The sequence below is a fragment of the Megascapheus bottae genome, chromosome 26 (genome assembly GCF_031878675.1).
Source record: "Megascapheus bottae isolate mThoBot1 chromosome 26, mThoBot2.hap1, whole genome shotgun sequence".
NCBI lineage: Eukaryota > Metazoa > Chordata > Mammalia > Rodentia > Geomyidae > Megascapheus > Megascapheus bottae.
Window position 1 is genome coordinate 1,872,096 of NC_143534.1, and position 19,023 is coordinate 1,891,118.

The window sequence follows — 19,023 nt, forward strand, 5'->3', positions numbered from 1 at the left end:
AAAATTATTTTATATGTTTTATATGAGAGTATGTTTTCTCTCATATGCAGAAGCTACATTTAAAACACACAGGGACATGATAAATTATGCAGGACCCTAGACATTCAGACACAATGAAACCTAAGGAGGATACTCTTAGGAGAGGAATACAAAGGTGCAATGCCTATATATATTGGCTTTGAACCAAGATCCTCAGATCTCAGCCTCCTGCGTAGATAGGATTACAGGTGTTAGCCACCACACCCAGCTCTCCCAATTATTTTTCAGTGAGGGATATAAGCAGAGGCCTTACAAATTCCAGCTTTCTGCATGATGTTTCACAAACGTGTTCCCTGGTCAAGTAAATGGAATGATTATAGAACCACTGCCATCATCAAAAGAAACAGCTCAATGATTTCTGAATAGTAAAAATGTACCTTAGTAAGATATTAATGAAAATGTAAAATAAAAAGCATATTTACTGTACAAGGAGATTTCTCCAGAAATACTCTCAAAAGAAGGGTTAGATCTTCTGAACATGTTCTTGCACTCATTAAAGATACCAACAGATCCACCAACACTCTCTGGCATCCTAAATTTTAAGGAAAAAATTAAAGCCATTACACATTTAACTAATGGAAATTAATAAAACAAAACTGACAAATTCACTGAAGGCAATCAAATACTGTCACATATTCAAAGTACAACATTTGCAGAACAGCAACATAATTAAATGCAATCCAACCGATGAACTGACAGAAACAGTTTTCTTAAAAACTGACTAAGCCAAGTGACAATGAATTACACCCGTAATTCTAGCCACTCAGGAGGCTGACATGAAATCATGATTCAAAGCCAGCCTTCCTTTTTCTTTTTTAAATTTTATTTTATTTTTTTCATATATTTATTATTGTAATTAATAGAAGGGTTACATGATATTTGCCAGATAGATGGTGCATTAATGTATGGGAATTAATGCACCATCTTTCTTTTTTTTTTTTGCCAGTCCTTGAACATGGGACCTGGGCACTGTCCCTCAGCTTCTTTGGCTCAAGGCTGGCACTCTACCACTTGAGCCACAATGCCACTTCCAGCTTTTTCTGTTTATGTGGTACTAAGGAACAGAACCCAGGACTTCATGCATGCAAGGCAAGTCCGCTACCACTATGCCACATCCCCAGGCTTCCATGAAATGCTTATGTCCAATTAACCAGCAAAATAGTCAGAAATGAAGCTGTGGCTGAAGTGGTAGAATGCTAGCCTTGAGTGAAAAAGCTCAGAGACAATGCTCACACCCTGAGTTCAAGCCCCAGGAAGGGTAAAAAAAATTAAAATAAAAAGACTGGCCAAACTAAGTACAAGCTTCCTCTAAGGAAGCATAAGTCAATATAATATCTGTTAAGTAAACTGACACCACCCATAAAAAAAACATTAGCTTCTCAACCTAAAATATTTAAATTATAACTATTACATAAAAAATACCTGTCAGAAACAATAGGAAATACTAAAGATTGTATAAATATTCAAATATTACATGCTATTTAATTTAAACATTTTATTTTACTAAGGGGTTTAGCATAAAACATAAATAATGCTTCACAAATTCTTGGTACTGGGGGATGTAGTTCAAGAGGTAGAGTAATTGCCTAGAAAGCATGAGACTCTAGCTTCCATCCCTACCAGTGAAAAAAATAAAAAAAGATTTCTTTACAGGAAAATAGTACTAATATTTATTGAGTACATTCTAGTGTTCTAAGCATACTTTTAGCATTGTCTTAGTTGATTCTCGTCATAAACAAAAACCTATAAATCAATGATTATCTGAACTTAGAAATGATATATATAATCCAGATGTAAAACTTAAGCTGTATCTTAAAAGATTTAGATGTACCTTAAAGACTTAGGAGTCAGAGAATAGAAGTCAGGTTCAAGCACTCAATTCTGGAAAGGGAATGAGCTGTGGTGTATGTAATGGCAGGCATAACTGCAAAGACAACTCATGGACTTTGTACAAAAATAATACGAATGAACTGAAGGTTTTGAGTAACATCACTGAAGTAGTTTAGCTCTTTTCCAGTTCAAAATGGAAAAGTTTTAGTTTTAATGAGGAAATGCATACACAGACAGAGATGTGTGTGTGTGTGTGTGTGTGTGTGTGTGTGTGTGTGTGTGTTTATCAGGTACAATGCTACTAAACAACTAACATGTTCCTGCATGTCCAAAGATTACTTTCTATTCAATAGACACACTGCCTACTTTATTGACTGTGAGCAGAAAATGCATGTAACAAAGAAATAAATGTATATAAATATTTTGGAAATCATAGAGTACTAAGGTCAGTATAGTTGTGATTATCAACTCCATATAATAAGAAAATCACGTCAAAACTATTTGTATACAATCAAGTTTCAGCTTACCTTGAAAATCAGAATCAGCTTGTGTTAAAATACTCAAGAATCCTCCTAAAAGATTTTTCACAGTTCCCTGAAGATTAAAAAATGAAACATAAGAAAGTAAATTATCTTGTTGATACGTAATATAACTGCAATGTCATAATGACTTATTTGCTAGAAAAACTACTGTGCAGGATTATGTGTTTTTTTCATTGAATATTCTGATTTTTGAATTCTGACTTTTTGAGACAATGACCATACATTATAATTAAATGTAATTTTTTTTCCAGTCCTGGGGCTTGAACTCAGGGCCTGGACAGTATTCTAGGACACTTTTTCCTCAAGGCTAGCACTCTGCCACTTGAGCCACAGCGCCACTTCTGGCTCTTTCTGTGTATGTGGTTCTGGAGAATCGAACTCAGGGCTTTGTGCATGCTAGGCAAGCATACTACCACTAGGCCACCTTCCTGGCCCAAATATAATTTTTACTCATTTTCAGAAATGAATGAGAACTTGTTACTGGTTAGCTGACAACATTAGGTTTTATGCTACAATAGAAAAATATGGAATTGGAAGATTTAAGAACATAACTTGAAGGTCAAAGCACAGTTAGAGTATAACAGAAGTAAAACATACATCATCTCTGACTTTCAGAGAGGCTGGCTATAGGTAAGGACATGGGTAATTGGGCATGAGTGAGATAAATGGCCATGAAACCAATTGCATCTTTTACCTGCTGCATGAGCAGAAAAACATTCTTTTCTTTCTGCCTGATAATTGTCAAGAAACTCTCAAATACATGAGTAAGAACATCTAGCTTGGTTTTGCTAGCAGAAAGTAAGCTTAATTCCAGCATACAAATCTCAGGATATATTATTTCCCCTTGAGTGATGTTTTCAAGTAAGTCATTGAGACCAACTGATGCACAGAAACCTTCTGCTTCAGGCTTTATTTCTACCCCTGAAAAGGACAAAGAAAAATTATTTTTATTCCCTAAATACTGAATAAATATTTCAAAATGAATTCATCGTTTAGTAGATAGAGTGATAAAAGTATATTTATAAAAAAGTGCTAATAAAACCTTTTCCTACCGTATTATCTCAATTAAGGTATATATCCTGAACAATCAAGTCTTGTAGTTTGAAGTTTAACAAGTCACCTTAAAAGTAATTCTGAGGGCCGGGAGTTTGGCCTAGTAGTGGTAGAGTGCTTGCCTAGCATACATGAAGACCCAGGTTCGATTCCCCGGTAGCACATGCATAGGAAAAAAAAAAAAAACAGAAGTGGTGCTGTGGCTTACGTGCTAGCACTCTAGCCTTGAGAAAACATAAGGACAGTGCTTACACCCTGAGTCCAGTCCCAAGACTGACAAAAAAAAAAAAGTAATTCTGATTTTCAATAAAACTACAGCTATTACTGCCAACAACTGTTATAGACATGTTATAGATTGAATACATCCTTTGACATAACTGGGAAAACAAAAATACTATCCCACATGAATGACTGGGAGGGGTAAGGGAAAGAAAGTAAAAGAAAAACATGGGAAGACGATCAGTGTTCAAGAAGTAATGCACCCACTACCTGATGAATGTAACTGTAACTCCTCTATACATCACTCCAACAGTAAAATACAAGTAAAAACTAAAGCCTAGGATAATTTAATGTGCTCGTCCAACACCAATGTAAAATTATTAGGCTTGGCTACTGGCTGGTTGAATTCTTCATTGTCTCTTATAAATGAGAAACAGACACTGTTCTAGTGAATATTACATTTTGACATTTTTAACTGATCTTAAAGAAACTTACACTCTTTTAGATTCATATGGTGGATAAATTTAAGAATTTCTACACAAACTAGAATTCTTTAGGTCAAGCTTTAGTGAATAAACATTATAAAATCATACCTAGTGTGTAAAATTATCATTAAAAGCATTGACCACAAATTCTTTACACATTTAACTAAAGTATCCATAACTATCCCCCTTCACTATTATTCAAAGAGTAAATAACTCTCAGGAAGATGAACCACTTTAAACCCAGTGAAGACCAGGAGTGGAAGGAAACAGTTCCACCCCAAGGACAAGCTAGGCTGTGGTCTGTCATGGCAAGATGCCTGCATTTCCTTCTCCTGGTGCTTTATAAAGAATGGCTACTGTTTGGGACAAGCTCTTCTTTTTTTCTTTTTTTTTTTCTGAGAGGTTTCTTTGCCTCTTTAGAGTGGGCTTCCCCAAACGTCCAATCACCGTTATGTCACTTGGTTTTATATTCCTTGCTTGCTCTCGTCAGTTATTTTCTTTCTTTCCTGCTAAGATGAATGAGAGCAGGGAATTTGTCCTTCACCCAATGTTCATAACAAAACTGACTTTATTGTGTTAAACTGAATTTACAAATTTCAGATTGGTTGTGAGATCAAATAAAATGGCATTGCAGCGTATTCTTCTATGTTGTAAAGCAATACAAAACTCGGAATCAATATTATTACCAGCCGTTTTGCTCAGTCACAACCTAACTTGCAGATCTAACACCAGAGCATCTATGAGTACCATGGCTCCCAGTGGCCCCATCCTCAGGACTGCTTTCACTGTCTGCTTCATAACCCCCTTCTTCACCCAGAAGTTTGAAACTGCAACACTGAGAATCATCAGCTTCTTCTGAAAACTCTCCAGGCTGGGATGACAATTCTTCCCCAGATGGATGACTCTACAGACCAGAATTCAAAGACAACGCTTGTAACATTCACTCCTTTTTTATAAGACAATATCACTCAAAAGTCATTATATGAAGCATCAATATTTCAAAAAAATCCACTGTCCAGAAAGAAATGTAATCTATACCTGACTCATGTAACTGTAACTCCTCTATACATCACCTTTATAATAACAATTTAAGTTTTACCAAAAAAGTAAAAACCAGTATGCTATTCACACAGAAAAATTTCCCAGACCCTCTCAGACAATGTCACAACCAAAGGGCATTTTTAATGTTAGGTCAGATATGGGAGCTCAAATCTGTAAATCCTAGCTGCACAAGAGACTAAGATCAGGAAGACAGCCCTTAGAGGTTATTCCCTGGAAGAAGTTAGAGATGCCTCAACTCAACCAATGTAAGGCGGGGCATAGTTGTACTAGCTATCATCTCAACTACAAAGGAAAGCACAAATGGTGTGAAATTCAGACTAGTCTACTGGAAGAATAACGAAAGCAGAAAGGACTGGGGCATGGCTCAAGTGGTAGAGCACCTGCCCTTCAAGGGCAAAGCCCAGAGTTCAAGTACAAGTACTACCACAAAAAGGAGTTCTACCAAATATAATCATAGGTCATTCATTTCAATGAAAATAATTTGATTCTCTGTATAAAAAAAAGGCAAAAATATGTATTGTATCAGGCGCTGGTGGCTCATGCCCATAATCCTAGCTACTCAAAAGGCTGAGGTCTAAGGATCACGGTTTGAAGCCAGCCCAGATAGGACCATCCACGAGACTTATCTCCAACGAACTATTCAGAAAAAGCCAGAAGTGGTACTGTGGCTCCAGTAGTAGAGCACTATCCTTGAGCAAGAAAAGCTCAGGCACAGTGCCCAGGCACTGAGTTCAAGTTTCAAGAGCAGTGCGTGCATGCATGCACAGGAAGGCACACACACAAAAGTTATGGCAAACAATAACCCATTATGGCAAAAGAATATAAAATGTAATGTATATTGTTGAACCAAAGAGTTCAAAGAGGAGTTTATGACGATAAAGGTTTGCCTTTATTAACCAAAGGTAAAGGAAACATGACAGGAAAGGGAAGTGAACTAAATACACATTACAAGTTTCAGGGGAAAAATTAAAACAATTACTTTAGAAAAACATGTTATATAAACAACTAAAAAATTATAACTGCTATTTTTTTGTGAGGGCTAGTCATTTTTATGTTGAATGATTTAAAGTGAGAAGAATGTTCTGGAAATGTTAGCTGCAGCGTGAACCTATCACTGAACCAATATGATTACTGAACAATCACCATTCTCAAATCAACATCTGACGTATTATCAAATGTACTGTTACCAGATAAGAGTTACCAAATCAAATAATAAACACCTCTCTCTCTCTTACTGGGCGTGATTCCCATTGAAATACAAGATAGATTTACAAAGTCATGTCATACTGCTGCTTGTCTTCCGACTGGACACTGACAACCCATTCTCTTCTTCAGCTGGAAAAGCATGACCCATTACTTCACTTGATGAACTTTCATGCCCAGGTTCGAATCACAGCCCTGCCCTCCTGGATATGCACATGACACATGCATGGGTTCATACCTGCTCCGTCATAGTGTTGTTATGATCCAAGTCTGCTGAGTGATTCCCCAGAGCTACTCGAAGCAGGGCATCAAATAAAGGCTTTGCTAACTCTGTTTCAGTCACCTTGGACTGGAAAAGATGGTCCTTCATCTCACACAATAGACTTTCCACAGACAAGTTCTAAGGTAAAAATGAGAGTGAAAACGTTACTATCACATTTTTCAACAAAATAAAATGTTAAACTATATAACAGATTTTCAACTCATATTCAAATATCCTACTAAAATGACCGATTTATCAAATACATTGCTCTCATTTGGTTTTGTAATTCAAGATATCATAAAATAACTGAGTCACAAAGAGGTGATTCTTTAAAACTTCAGTTTTATTTAACCCTCTTTAAAGTTCTCGTAGAACTCACTAAGATTCTAAGCAGTGGTGTTCTATTTTTCTTCTCTTCTAACACTGAAGGAAGCCCTTGATGCTTGCACCTATCTCCACAAAGGAAAGGCATATCTCACAATGGGTAAGAAATTAGCTTCTGTTTTAAGGCATTCTCCAACACAAGAAACAAATAGGTACAGACAAGATATGGTGATGATGATACGAGTGCACCTCTCAGCACCTCCCGAGACAGGAAATACTCAACTGTAAAAATGCAATATGGGTAACTACTCCTTTGACACCAGGTGAACTGTTTCACAGGGATTCTGCACTGTCAACTCAACTGGAAGATTCTCTACTGTAAGAACTGGTTCATGTACTTCTTCATGCCCTCCATCATACCCAAGCTTCTCAGAATATAAAAATTCTGGCAAAATGAACGGAAGATCATAAATGCACACCTGTACACATGCAAGCATATATATGTGTGTACACATATATGTATTTAAAGTAAATAAGTACTGCCTGAGCTGAACTACGGACATAGTATTACCTGTGTAGGCAGCTCCAGTTCCATCTTCTGACTTGTCCTGGCACTGTGAAGACAAATGGCCAGAAGGGCTTCCAAAAGTCTTATGCTCTGAAGTGAGGCTTCCTTTCCTCGACTCACAAACACCTTTGCTTCTTCAAGAGCAGCTTTAGCAGCTGTACCTTGCTCCACATTTGGACAGGAAATACATTGTGAGTCTAATGTACCTACGCTGTCAGCACTGACTCTTAGACTTCCCGGTTCTGATGCCGTGGGGTCATGTTTTACAGTTAAAGGTGGTAACTCTTCCTTCAATGTCATCTCAGCTGGAGAGGTTCTCATTAGGTCCTGACTGTCATTTATAGTCACCTCTCCCTGCCTTATTCCTTGCTCCTCCTCGTGACTCTGGAACAGTCTCTGTATTAGTAGAAAGATTAACCTATAGCATACTCTGAAACCACCAAGTCTATGGAACTGTTTCTGGAAGACGGGACTCAACATGTAGATCCAATGACACATTGACCAAATATCTGCTGCTTCATGCAGACGTTCAGCACAAGGCAAGATGAGGCTCTCAAGAGACAGGCATGGCAGCATGCGACTTAAAGGCTCACTGGCTGTACTGTCGTAGCCAGACGTGTCCTCGGATTCATTAGCTGACTCCCTATCAGGCTCCGCTTCTTTACTTACACATAAAAACGCTACACAGAGGAAGAGGTTTATGGTATTAATATGAACATCTTGGTGAACAGCCTTCCGCTTTCTTGGATAAGCGCCTCTGAGAGTGGCACAGAACTTGCGGAGGCTCTGGGGAGCATCTGAACAGGCCTGCTGGTTAGGAAGGGAAGGGGCAGCACTTAAAGGTGACCGCTCCTTCTGCTCAGTGTCTAGTCCATCCACACCTGGAACCAAAGCAGCTTTTTGTTGCTCCTCCAGGCTGATTATCAAAGTTTCAAATGCTTTCAAGGAATGGCTTCGAATACCATCTAGATAATTTAATTCAATTATTTGACTTACTCCATTACAACTTAAAAATAAATCTCTTATTACCCTGTGAGAGAAAGAAAAAAAAAAACACAAAAGGTTTTACATACAGAAAGATAATTTACAAACAGGCACACGCATTCTTCAGTATACCAATGCAGTACATGGTCTATTCTAAACATTGTCTCGCTTGATTCAATATCCAGCTAAAGTCTACACATTGACCTCAGGTTATTTTCTAATTATTCTCCTTCATCACATACTGCACATACAGCTCTGACTATATTTAAAATAAAATTCTTTTTTTTTTTTGGCCAGTCCTGGGCTTGAGGTCAGGGCCTGAGCACTGTCCTTGGGCTTTCCCAAGACTAGAGTTCTACAGCTTGAGCCTCAGCACCACTTCTGGCTTTTTTTTTCTATGTATGTGGTAGTGAGGAATTGAACCCAGGTCTTCATGCATGCTAGGCAAGCACTCTACCACTAGGCCAAACTCTCAGCCCTCCAAATACTAACTAATACTAAATAAATGCTAATTGTTACACCATTCTCACACCTGATGTGTTTACCTGGGCAGAAGGTGGGCAACTAATAATTTGTTCATCTTGCTACTTTTCACTCTAGACTTTTTATTTTATATCTGCATTTCATGAAAGGAAAGAACCACACTATATGCTGGGTAGCAGTGGCTCACGCCTGCAATCATAGCTACCCAAGACCTTGAGATCTGAGGAAGACAGTTCAAAGCCAGCCTGGGCAGGAAAGTCTATGAGATTCATCTCCAATTAACCACCAGAAAACCAGAAGTAGTGCTGTGGCTCAAAGAGTGCTTAGCCTTGAGTTGAAGAGCTCTGGACAGCGCCCAAGTCCAGAGTTCGAGCTTCATGACCTACCAATAAAAAAATAAATAATAATAATAATTTTTTAAAACACACTGCAAAGCTCAAAATCTTGAATTTCCTTCCATGTCACATTTCAGCAGAATGCAATTTTCCCTACAGTTCTTTGACTTGGTCAACTGACCCAAGTCAATGTTACAAAAGGTTTTGGTGAGCAAAGGTAGTTCGGTGGTATAAACAGTAAAAGGCCACTCAAAAGATCAGAAGCATCATTTATGTATAAAGTTAATTTTTAAAAATACTAGACTTGGGGCCGGGAGTTTGGCCTAGTGGTAGAGTGCTTGCCTAGCATGCACGAAGACCTGGGTTCGAGTCCTCGGTACCACATATATAGAAAAAAGCTGGAAGTGGTGCTGAGGCTCAAGTGGTAGAGCTCTAACCTTGAGAAAATTCAAGGACAGTGCTCAGGCCCTGAGCTCAAGCCCAGGACTGGCAAAAAAAAAAAAAATGTACTAGACTTGACAATCACAAACTCTGGAAACTCCATAAATAAGCAAAGGTATGTCTCATCCCAGCTACGTGAAAGGCACAGGCAGGAGGATCACAGTCTAAGACTTGACCTAAGCACAAGACTCTCTCAAAATTTAACCTTAAAACAAAAACAAAAAAAAAACTAGAGCATAACTCAAACAGTGAAGGGACCAACTAGCAAATACTATCAAGCTCTGCGCTTAAGCCATGGTACTGCCAAAAAAGAAAGTCTAGAAAATTCACTGGTGAGGTAAGCACTCTAAATTTTCTTCTTTTCGCCTGTCTATATTTCCTAATTTTTGTATGTACTGCTTAAGTAATAAATATAAGTATGGTATCTGAAAATAATTCTAATACACTTGTTTCAGTAATTATCATTCTATGTACATGCATATTTTACCTAATTATATATATATTCTATTTTAAATTTTGTAAGCATTTGTTCCCTCCTATTTCACCATGGTCTTTAGGCCATGAGCTTAAACTCAGGGCCCAGGCACTGTCCCTGAGCTTCTTTGCTCAAAACTACCACTTTGAGCCACAGTTATACTTCCCGTTTTCTTGTGGTTAATTGGAGATAAGTCCCACAAACTTTCCTCTCCAGGCTAGTTTCAAACCACAGCCCTCAGTCTCCGCCTCCTGAGTAGCTAGGATTATACAGATGAGCCATCAGCGCCCAGCTCTTTATGAATATTCTTTTTTCTTTTTTGTCAGTCCTGGGACTTGAACTCAGGGCCTGGGCACAGACCCTGAGCTTCTTTTTGCTCAAGGCTAGCATTCTACCATTGAGCCACAGCACCACTTCTGGCTTTTTCTGTGCATGTGGTACTGAGGACCGGAACCCAGGGTTCATGCATGCTAGGTGAGCATTCTATCACTAAGACAGACTCCCCACTGTGAAAGAACAGGGGTTTTTTTTGTTTATTTTGTTTTGTTTTGCTTTTGCCAGTCCTGGAGCTTAATCTCGGGGCCCAGGCACTGTCCTTGAGCTTTCTCAAGGCTAGCACTCTACCAACTTGAACATAGCACCACATCAGATTTTTTTCTGTGTATGTGGAACGGGGGAATTGAACCCAGGGCTTTGTGAATGCTAGGCAGACACTCTACCACTAGGACACACTCCCAGCTCCTGAATCTTCTTAATGACTAATAAACATAAATCAATTAATTCTTTAAAAATATTTTCTCTTCAAAACATTTTTCTTTTTTTAATTTGTCTCTATCGCTTATACAAGGGAGTGGAGTCACTATTATAAAATGATTCATTTAAACCTGCCCTTGCTCTTCTATATCTGTGTTGCATCCATTTTTTCTTTTTTGATCGTCATGGTACTTGAACTCTGGGCCTGGGTGCTGTCTCTGAGCTCTTCAGCTCAAGGCTACCTCCCTACCTCTTGAGCCACAGCGTCCCTTCTGGTTTTCTAGTGATTAACTGAACGTAAGAGTCTCATGGACTTTAGTGTCTAGGCTGGCTTTGAGCCATGATCCTCAGATCTCAGCCTCCGGAGTAGCTAGGATTACAGGCATGAGCCACTGTGTCCAGCTTGCATCCATTTTTTTCTTAGAAACTTACCTTTTTATCCACTGAGAAATTACAATGGCTCTAGTCTCTCCTTATAAACTATTTCCAGAGAAAGCAAATAAACAAAAGGTTTAAAGGATGGGAGCTTTTTTGCTAATAAGCTAAAATAATATCCTAGGAAAAAAATGTCAGCACTGTTCAGCAGTAATGAGGCTCTGGAAACACATGGTTGGAAATTCAAATATCATGTATCACATGTCAGAAGCATCCACTAGAGAACTATCTGTACACGTGAACACACACAAACCTGGATTTGAGCAGGCCAGGCAGAATTTTTAGGTAGATCTGAAGCACTTCCTGAGGCATACACTGTTTCTGGTGGCTACTTCTGGGAGTCTGAGCTGATGTGATACTCCGATGTTGACAGTGATGTGCTAATTCAACTCCTCTTTGGAGCACAGGATTAAATATGTAATTATACAGTTTCCACTGCACAACTACATTGCCTTTCTGGATTAAACTGCAAATGTGATTTGCAATATGTATATTATGTAATCTGTCTCCTTCGAAAACAAATTTCTGATATGCCTCTAAGGCTTCCCACTTCCACAGCAAGTCTTCAGACCGACTGCTGGGCAGGATGCCTTGGCATCTGTAGGAGGGGCTGGGTAAGCCAGAAGAAGGTTCATCATCACGTAAGTTACCCTGCAGGGTCTCTTCCACTTGGTCTGAGTCAACAGTACAGATGTTACAAGCTGCTTTTTTAATTTTCTGTGATATCTCTGCTCCCCCTAATTGGTCCAAAATAAGCTTGTTAAGGATATTCAGTACCTGCTGCTGAATGTGTTTCAGAGCTGGCACTGTAAAGGCATGGAGCAAAGGGGCGATCACAGACTTGGGGTCCATGCAGCAGCATATGCCGACAGTGTGTACCCCCGACAGAATCTGGACGCAGGTGCTGCTCAAGGAAGCCTGCCACAGCAGGCGCAGACACTGGTGGGCACACACTGCTATGCAGCAGCAGCGCTCCGGGTAATGGACGTCTCCATCCGCAGTCTCTTCAAATGGGTTTTTGGAAAGCTGGTTTTTAAAAGCAGAAACCAGAAGACCAGAGAGATCCCGGTGATGGTGCATGAAGTGGGAACGCTCGCAGCGCCGGTGCCGTCTCCTAGGACACATTGAGTGATGAAGCTGCTCCGATTTCACTTTTTTGACAGTGCTCATGATCTTCAGCACACTGCTGATGAGGGCTTTCAAATGTTCGGAGGCCTCGGGAGGGGCCCCATCTCTTGCCACCAGCCATTCCATCTGAAGAACCACCGTCTCAAATAGATTAAATCCTTGGTGCTGAATGAACTCTTGAACCAAATCCATGGCTTGACTAAAGTAGAAGGGGTTGGAAGCTGCACTTTGAAGACAACAGATCAGGATCTGTAGAACTCCTTCCAGAAGCTCAGGTAGAAGAAGGGCTTGATGACGATACTTGGAAAACACAAAGCCCTCCTGGACCTCCTGCAGTGTTTTCTTTTGTCTTGGTGCAAAAGGGTCAGGGCGCTTTTCTAGGCATGCTCTGATTTTTAAAGCTGCCCTGAGCAATTCAGTTAAATGTTTCCTAAGACTTTCTGGCATTGCCTGTGCAGCATTAATATCTACAGACATAAGATGCAGCACTGTTCGAAAGAGCATCCGCTGAACCAAGGCCACTGGCTCTTCGGTCCAACCTGCAGACAACATCAGGCTCTCTACATGGTCATTTAGGTTACAGCAGTCCCCAAAACCCACCAGGAATTCAGTCAGGGTGGGCACTACACTGGCTGCCAGGGCAGAGCGATGATTCAAAGCAATGTCAAACTTACAAACTTTTTCCAGTAAAGATAATAGGACATGACATAAGTCAAACGGAGAATTATTCATGTTACTGAGAATACATAAGGCAGCTGGCTCACTTAAAATGTCAGTGTTTGACTCTAGCCTTGGAATGATGTCTCTGGAATTCTCCAAAGCCATGGCGTCAGAAGGAGCCTGCTCTTTGGTGACAAGGGAGTCGAGTTTAGCTGTAAGGAGGCCTTTCGGAGGCTGCACTGCAAAGTGCTGCAGTGCATGGGACCGCCTATGCTTGCTCACAGCTGGACTCTTCTCGTCAGAATTGCCTTCTGAGTCAGAGGTGGAGAGCTGCGTCTTTCTTGCATCTCTTACAGAATAGCGATGGGTACTTTTCCGCTGTCGTCTGCTTTTCCGAGAAAGGTTTGCTTTTGTAGAAACTTGACCAGATGGGGTACTTCCTTCTAAATATAATTTTCCCTGAGTAGACCTTTGTGAACTTGAGTACTTTTCTTTAGTCAGGATTATATCAGATGACAATGGCAGGTTAAAATCTAAGAAAAGGAAGAAAGAATAGTTTTGCTGCAGGGCTATTTTCCTTCAGCTCTGTGAAGTGTCTAGGTCACGTCTTCCCACACTAAACTCTAGGAAACATTAGTGAAGGAGTACAAATTGATCATGAAAACACCCAAGAACAGAATTAGGAAAGCAAATTCCATCTGAAGCCATGTCTTGGATTCTAACTTCCAAATACATTGAAGTTGTAGTGCGTGGTACTGCTCCTCACAAGTAACATATAGGGGCATATTATGTTCTCAATAAAGTATAAGTTCATAACTTTTTTTAAGTGTTAACAGAAACCATATAGCATATATCAAATATTCACCAAGACTACAATGTAAGGGAGTTCTTCGTCAAAGTACTTCTTCAGTGTCTCCTGCTGTAACAAGCACTTCAAAATGGCTTTTGCTAAAAAGCACTAACTCCCATAAGATCTCTTAAAAGCAGACTAATACCTGACAATCCTACATCTATCTTCCATGCCTCCTTTGCTGAGTCTTTTTCCTGTAGCATCCCAGGTACTGGTACGCAGGGTGATAGTTATAGAAAGGACCACAGTTACCCCCAAGGCACAGCAGAGCCTCACAGGACAATGATCTATAATGAAGCCACAACGTGAAGCAGTTATCATCTCATGAGAGCCAGAGTGCTCCCCTCAAGAATGACAGCAGCTTCTCTGGAGCCAGAACTGAGATCATGATCAAACAGGCCACATTTCGCCTAGGACTGCTTAATTATACATACCTCTTGTTCCCTCTCCCAGTTTTTCTCTATTTGAACCTAAAGCTCACATCTGTATCCTGAGGATGACCCTTGCTTTGCTTCTTCATGTAGACTGTCCATGTTGTATAAGCCTTTTTTTGGCATATTAAGCAAGTGACTGAACATGGTACACTAGAACCTCTTGAGTTGGGCTTCTGTTCTAGGACTGCAGTTATATGCACTCAAGTAGGCATAGGAAAGAGACATCATTGTTTTATCCTCAGTCTCAAACCTAGGGCCTACCTCACATGTGGTCAGTAACCAATAATTATTTCTTGGAGAAATGAATTCTCCTTACTAAAGATAATTTATTTACCTCTCCTTTTGTAAGAGCTCTATGAAAAATGTGTTTTTAATTTACAGTCATATAAATAGAAATCTGTTTTTAAAAAACTGCTTTAATTAGGAGAGGAAAAACATAACAGATGAGAACAAAAAAGTATCTGATCAATTCTACCCAAGCAAACGATGCTGGTTAGCAAGGAAGATGACTTCCCTAAAAATGTACTACTAATCAAGATTCTTAAGAAATAAGCATATTCGAATTCTACAACTTCCAAAGAAAAACAGAGCAAGGGAGTTACTGATCAACAAATAAGAAGAAAAACAGTATTAAAAGGACTTACTAAAATGAGTTTCAGAGCAGAAATTTACTACAAATCTAGACTAGAGCATTAAAGTATAATACAAGAGGGCTGGGAGTTTGGCCTAGTGGTAGAGTGCTTGCCTAGCATGCACGAAGACCCGGGTTCGATTCCTCAGCACCACTTCCGGCTTTTTGCTATGTATGTGGGGTACCAGGAATCGAACCCAGGTCTTCATGCATGCTAGGCAAGCACTCTACCACTAGGCCAAACTCCCAGCCCAGAACATTTTTTTTTTACCCAAGAGATTCTAAAACCTATGGACAAGAGGAAAAGCTGTCCATCTTCCCACTGAAATATTTAAAGTTGCGTGTATTTTTGTATGCACTTTTTCAAAATCTGAAATTAGCCTTAATTCTCATAATTCTATTCAGTCTTAAAAGAAATTATTACTCTAGATTTACCCTTTAAAAACTTTTAGACAGACTAAACTAAAATCAACACTATAATACTGACATTTACAGCACTGGTAATTGAAAGCAGTCTTTATGCAAAGAAATTTTTACTTCCTTTTTTATACATACACACCATCCGTTTTTCAGATGTATGTGGCATGCCCAGGCTGCTCCTTTAGATGTGTGCTCTGCTTCTCTGCATGCTGTCTAATAGTCACCACATTTTTACACCTCTTTACAAAGCACCATGGTTCTATGTTACTTGAATACACAAAAATGTGCTTATCTATCATAACCTACAGCACAGTGACAATGCCATAATCATTGCATTTTTCCCCGGTGGGATTTTGAAAAAACAAATGCTGGCTCGAAGGAAACATACCTGCTGCCTGTTGCTCCTGAACAGGGATCTTCCACACCAGGGGAAGGAGAGACAAAAGTAGCGTCAGGAGCTCTTCCCTGCAAGTCAGCGCCTGTGTCAGAAACAAGGGAGTCCTTTATGTGCTAAGAGCACATATTATACATATCCATGTCTAATAGCTTGTCTTTAATTGAACCAAAACATCCTTTTTCTGGAAAGGCTATACTTGAGAACCTCAGAAGCAACTGAAGCCACCTTAAAGTTCACCTAAAACAGACACTTTCCCATTTATAAGCTTTTCCTGTAATAAGAATGTAACACTATGGGGCAGTATTTAACACATTCTTGTTGGTATTTCCAAAAGTAGCTGTTATTACTATCATGCACTTGAAAGAATTCCTCACCTATGAAGAAAACAGATTTGTTAGGTGAAAATGAGAAGTTAAGGCCTATTAATCAGAAAACTGATAACTCAAAGTTACTGGGAAAATGTCAGTCTTCATGCAGTTAAATATAAAATTCAGGAAAATAAATTTATATATATACACATATATATATAAAGAACAGTTATTAGTGAGGACAATTTAACATGTTTATCAACTGCACACGATAACTAGAGGACTGTCTTACCCTTTCTGGAGTAAGTGGTCCGAGCTGGAGAAGGTCCCCTGATTTTGGTCCATAAAGTACATAGACACAAACAAGAACAATAGAAGGTGTGCAGTATAAGTGAGTCCTCAGTTGTACAGATATTCAGTTTAGGAAGTCAGAACAAAGAAGTCAGTAGCTGGGTGCAGTGGCTCATGCCTGTAATCCTAGCTATTCAGGAGGCTGAGATCCGAGGATCATGGTTCAAAGCCAGCCCAGGCACCAAAAATCCATGAAATTCCAATTAATCACTAAAAACCAGAAATGGCACTGTGGCTCAAGGGGTAGGGCAGTAGCCTTGAGCTGAAGAGCTCGGGGACAGTGCCCAGGCCCAGAGTTCAAGTCCCACAACTGACAAAAGAGAGAGAGAGAGAGACAGAGAGAGAGAGACAGAGACAGAGAAATCATTGTCAGAAATATAGAAGGAGGAGGAGAACCAGGGAGATATACCTGGGACACTTAATAACCAATTAAATCAGGAGTTATTCCTCTCACCAATCTGTGGGGGTGGGGTCAGAGGAAGAGACTGTATTAAAGGCAAGGTCACAAAAGTCCACTCTAGACAGATGAGGACCACCTAAAGTATTCTGAATAGAAATGGAAAAGGAGGTATAATTGATAAACTATGGCAGAACTGATACAACTTTACAACTTCTTTGAGGTAGAAGAAATTATTTTTCAAAGAGCTAAAATGTTTCTGTTTTAAGCTAATAGGTAGCTGACAGAAAATTTAGCAGTGATACTGGGCTGGGGAAAAGATGATGAACACACTTTTCAGACATATGGCATCTGAGATGCTGGTGGGATACCCGTATAGAAAACTTTTTAGTAAAGATGATATGTGGGGCTGGGAGTTTGGCATAGTGGTAGAGTGCTTGCCTAGCATGCACGAAGACCCGGATTCGATTCCTCAGTACCATATATATAGCAAAAAGCCAGAAGTGGTGCTGAGGCTCAAGTGGTAGAGCTCTAGCCTTGAGAAAGTCCAAGGACAGTGCTCAGGCCCTGAGCTCAAGCCCGGGACTGGCAAAAAAAAAAAAAAAAAAAAAAAAAAAAAAAAAAAAAAAAAGATGATATGTGGATTTGAAACCTAAGCAAAGGATATGAATAACAAGACTTGAGAAATACTGAGGTGGGTGAGGGTTGGGGATTGAGGTGGGGAGGGGGAGTCCAGGACATATATGAGGAACCCTAGGCAGAATGACAAGAGGAAGAAAGAACCATGAGAACAGGCCTTGGGGAGCACTAGAGGAATGAGGATGAACAGTGCTGAAGGGAAGCCTGCAAAGAAGACTGAAAAGGAGACCCCAGAAGAGAAGCAGAAGCAGAGAAACCAAAGAAGAGAGCAGAGCAAGAAGAAAGGGTGGTCAACTGGGTGAACAGCTAGTGTCCTTCTTCTGTGCATGATGATGGCTGAAGTCTTTCATTTTTTCATCAGGGACTAGAGGTCCCTGGTGACCTCCACAAACACAGCGCTAATGGAGTGCTAATGGCATGGCCAGCATGCAAGTTCCATTTTAACAGACTGAAGAAGTCTATTAAAGAGTCGAACAAGGTAGAGTCGAAAATACGTGGTCTACAATAAAGGAAGCTACTTTTTAGTTTATCCTTCCTATAGAGTCCTCCTCTGCATCTTCATCTTCAGCAGACACGGTCTAAGGGAGCATGCAGATCTACAGATACTCTGTCTTAGTAAGTTAGCTCACTGCTCCACAGCAGTACACTGGGTAAATTGTCACTGCTATGTGAACAGAAATACCTGCCTCCTGGTCCCTGTGAGGTGGCCTGGTTTATCCCTCATTCCTCCCCACCACTTCAGGTCTCTACCCTGAAGTATCTCCTCTGTGAAGCTTCCCATCAACTCCAGACTACAGCCCTCCTTCTCAGGATTTCATGCCTAATGCCCCCATTGTCTAAGTGAGTCAATTCTCAAAACCTACCACCTTTCTAAAGGATAAGGCTACACTTGGGTTTGCCTTTTCCACTGGAATTACAGCCATCCTGCAATCTGAAACAACAGTGGGAAATCAATCTTTATTTCACAATCAATGACCCTATTTCCAACACAATTCATTTTTTTTCTTTATTTGTAGGAACCCTGTAAAACCAGAGCTTTCAGCAAACCTTTATTTCAAATCAAGCTCTAGTTATACCTCCCAGGGTACTAAGTGTACACAACAGCATAGAATCTACAGGAGTGGAGAGTCTTTTTTTTTTTTTTTTTTTTTTTGCTAGTCCTGGGCTTGAGCTCAGTGCCTGGGCACTGTCCTTGGACTTTCTCAAGGCTAGAGCTCTACAAGACACTTGAGCCTCAGCACCACTTCTGGCTTTTTTCTATGTATGTGGTACAAAGGAATTGAACCCCGGGTCTTCGTGCATGCTAGGCAAGCAC

At 39.9% G+C, this 19,023-nt stretch overlaps 1 protein-coding gene across 1 annotated transcript in view; it reads right to left on the reverse strand.

Annotated features, from left to right (window-relative positions):
• The window catches only part of Lyst (lysosomal trafficking regulator), a 96,887-nt gene that overhangs the window by 70,693 nt on the left and 7,171 nt on the right, over positions 1-19,023 (reverse strand). Inside the window, exons 3-10 of the mRNA XM_090318768.1 lie at positions 16,005-16,095; positions 11,747-13,814; positions 7,591-8,617; positions 6,672-6,833; positions 4,916-5,072; positions 3,106-3,332; positions 2,397-2,463; positions 462-571 (exon numbers count right to left, since the gene is read on the reverse strand). Of these exons, the coding sequence (XP_090174894.1) occupies positions 462-571; positions 2,397-2,463; positions 3,106-3,332; positions 4,916-5,072; positions 6,672-6,833; positions 7,591-8,617; positions 11,747-13,814; positions 16,005-16,095 (3,909 nt within the window). The remainder of the gene's footprint in view (positions 1-461; positions 572-2,396; positions 2,464-3,105; positions 3,333-4,915; positions 5,073-6,671; positions 6,834-7,590; positions 8,618-11,746; positions 13,815-16,004; positions 16,096-19,023) is intronic.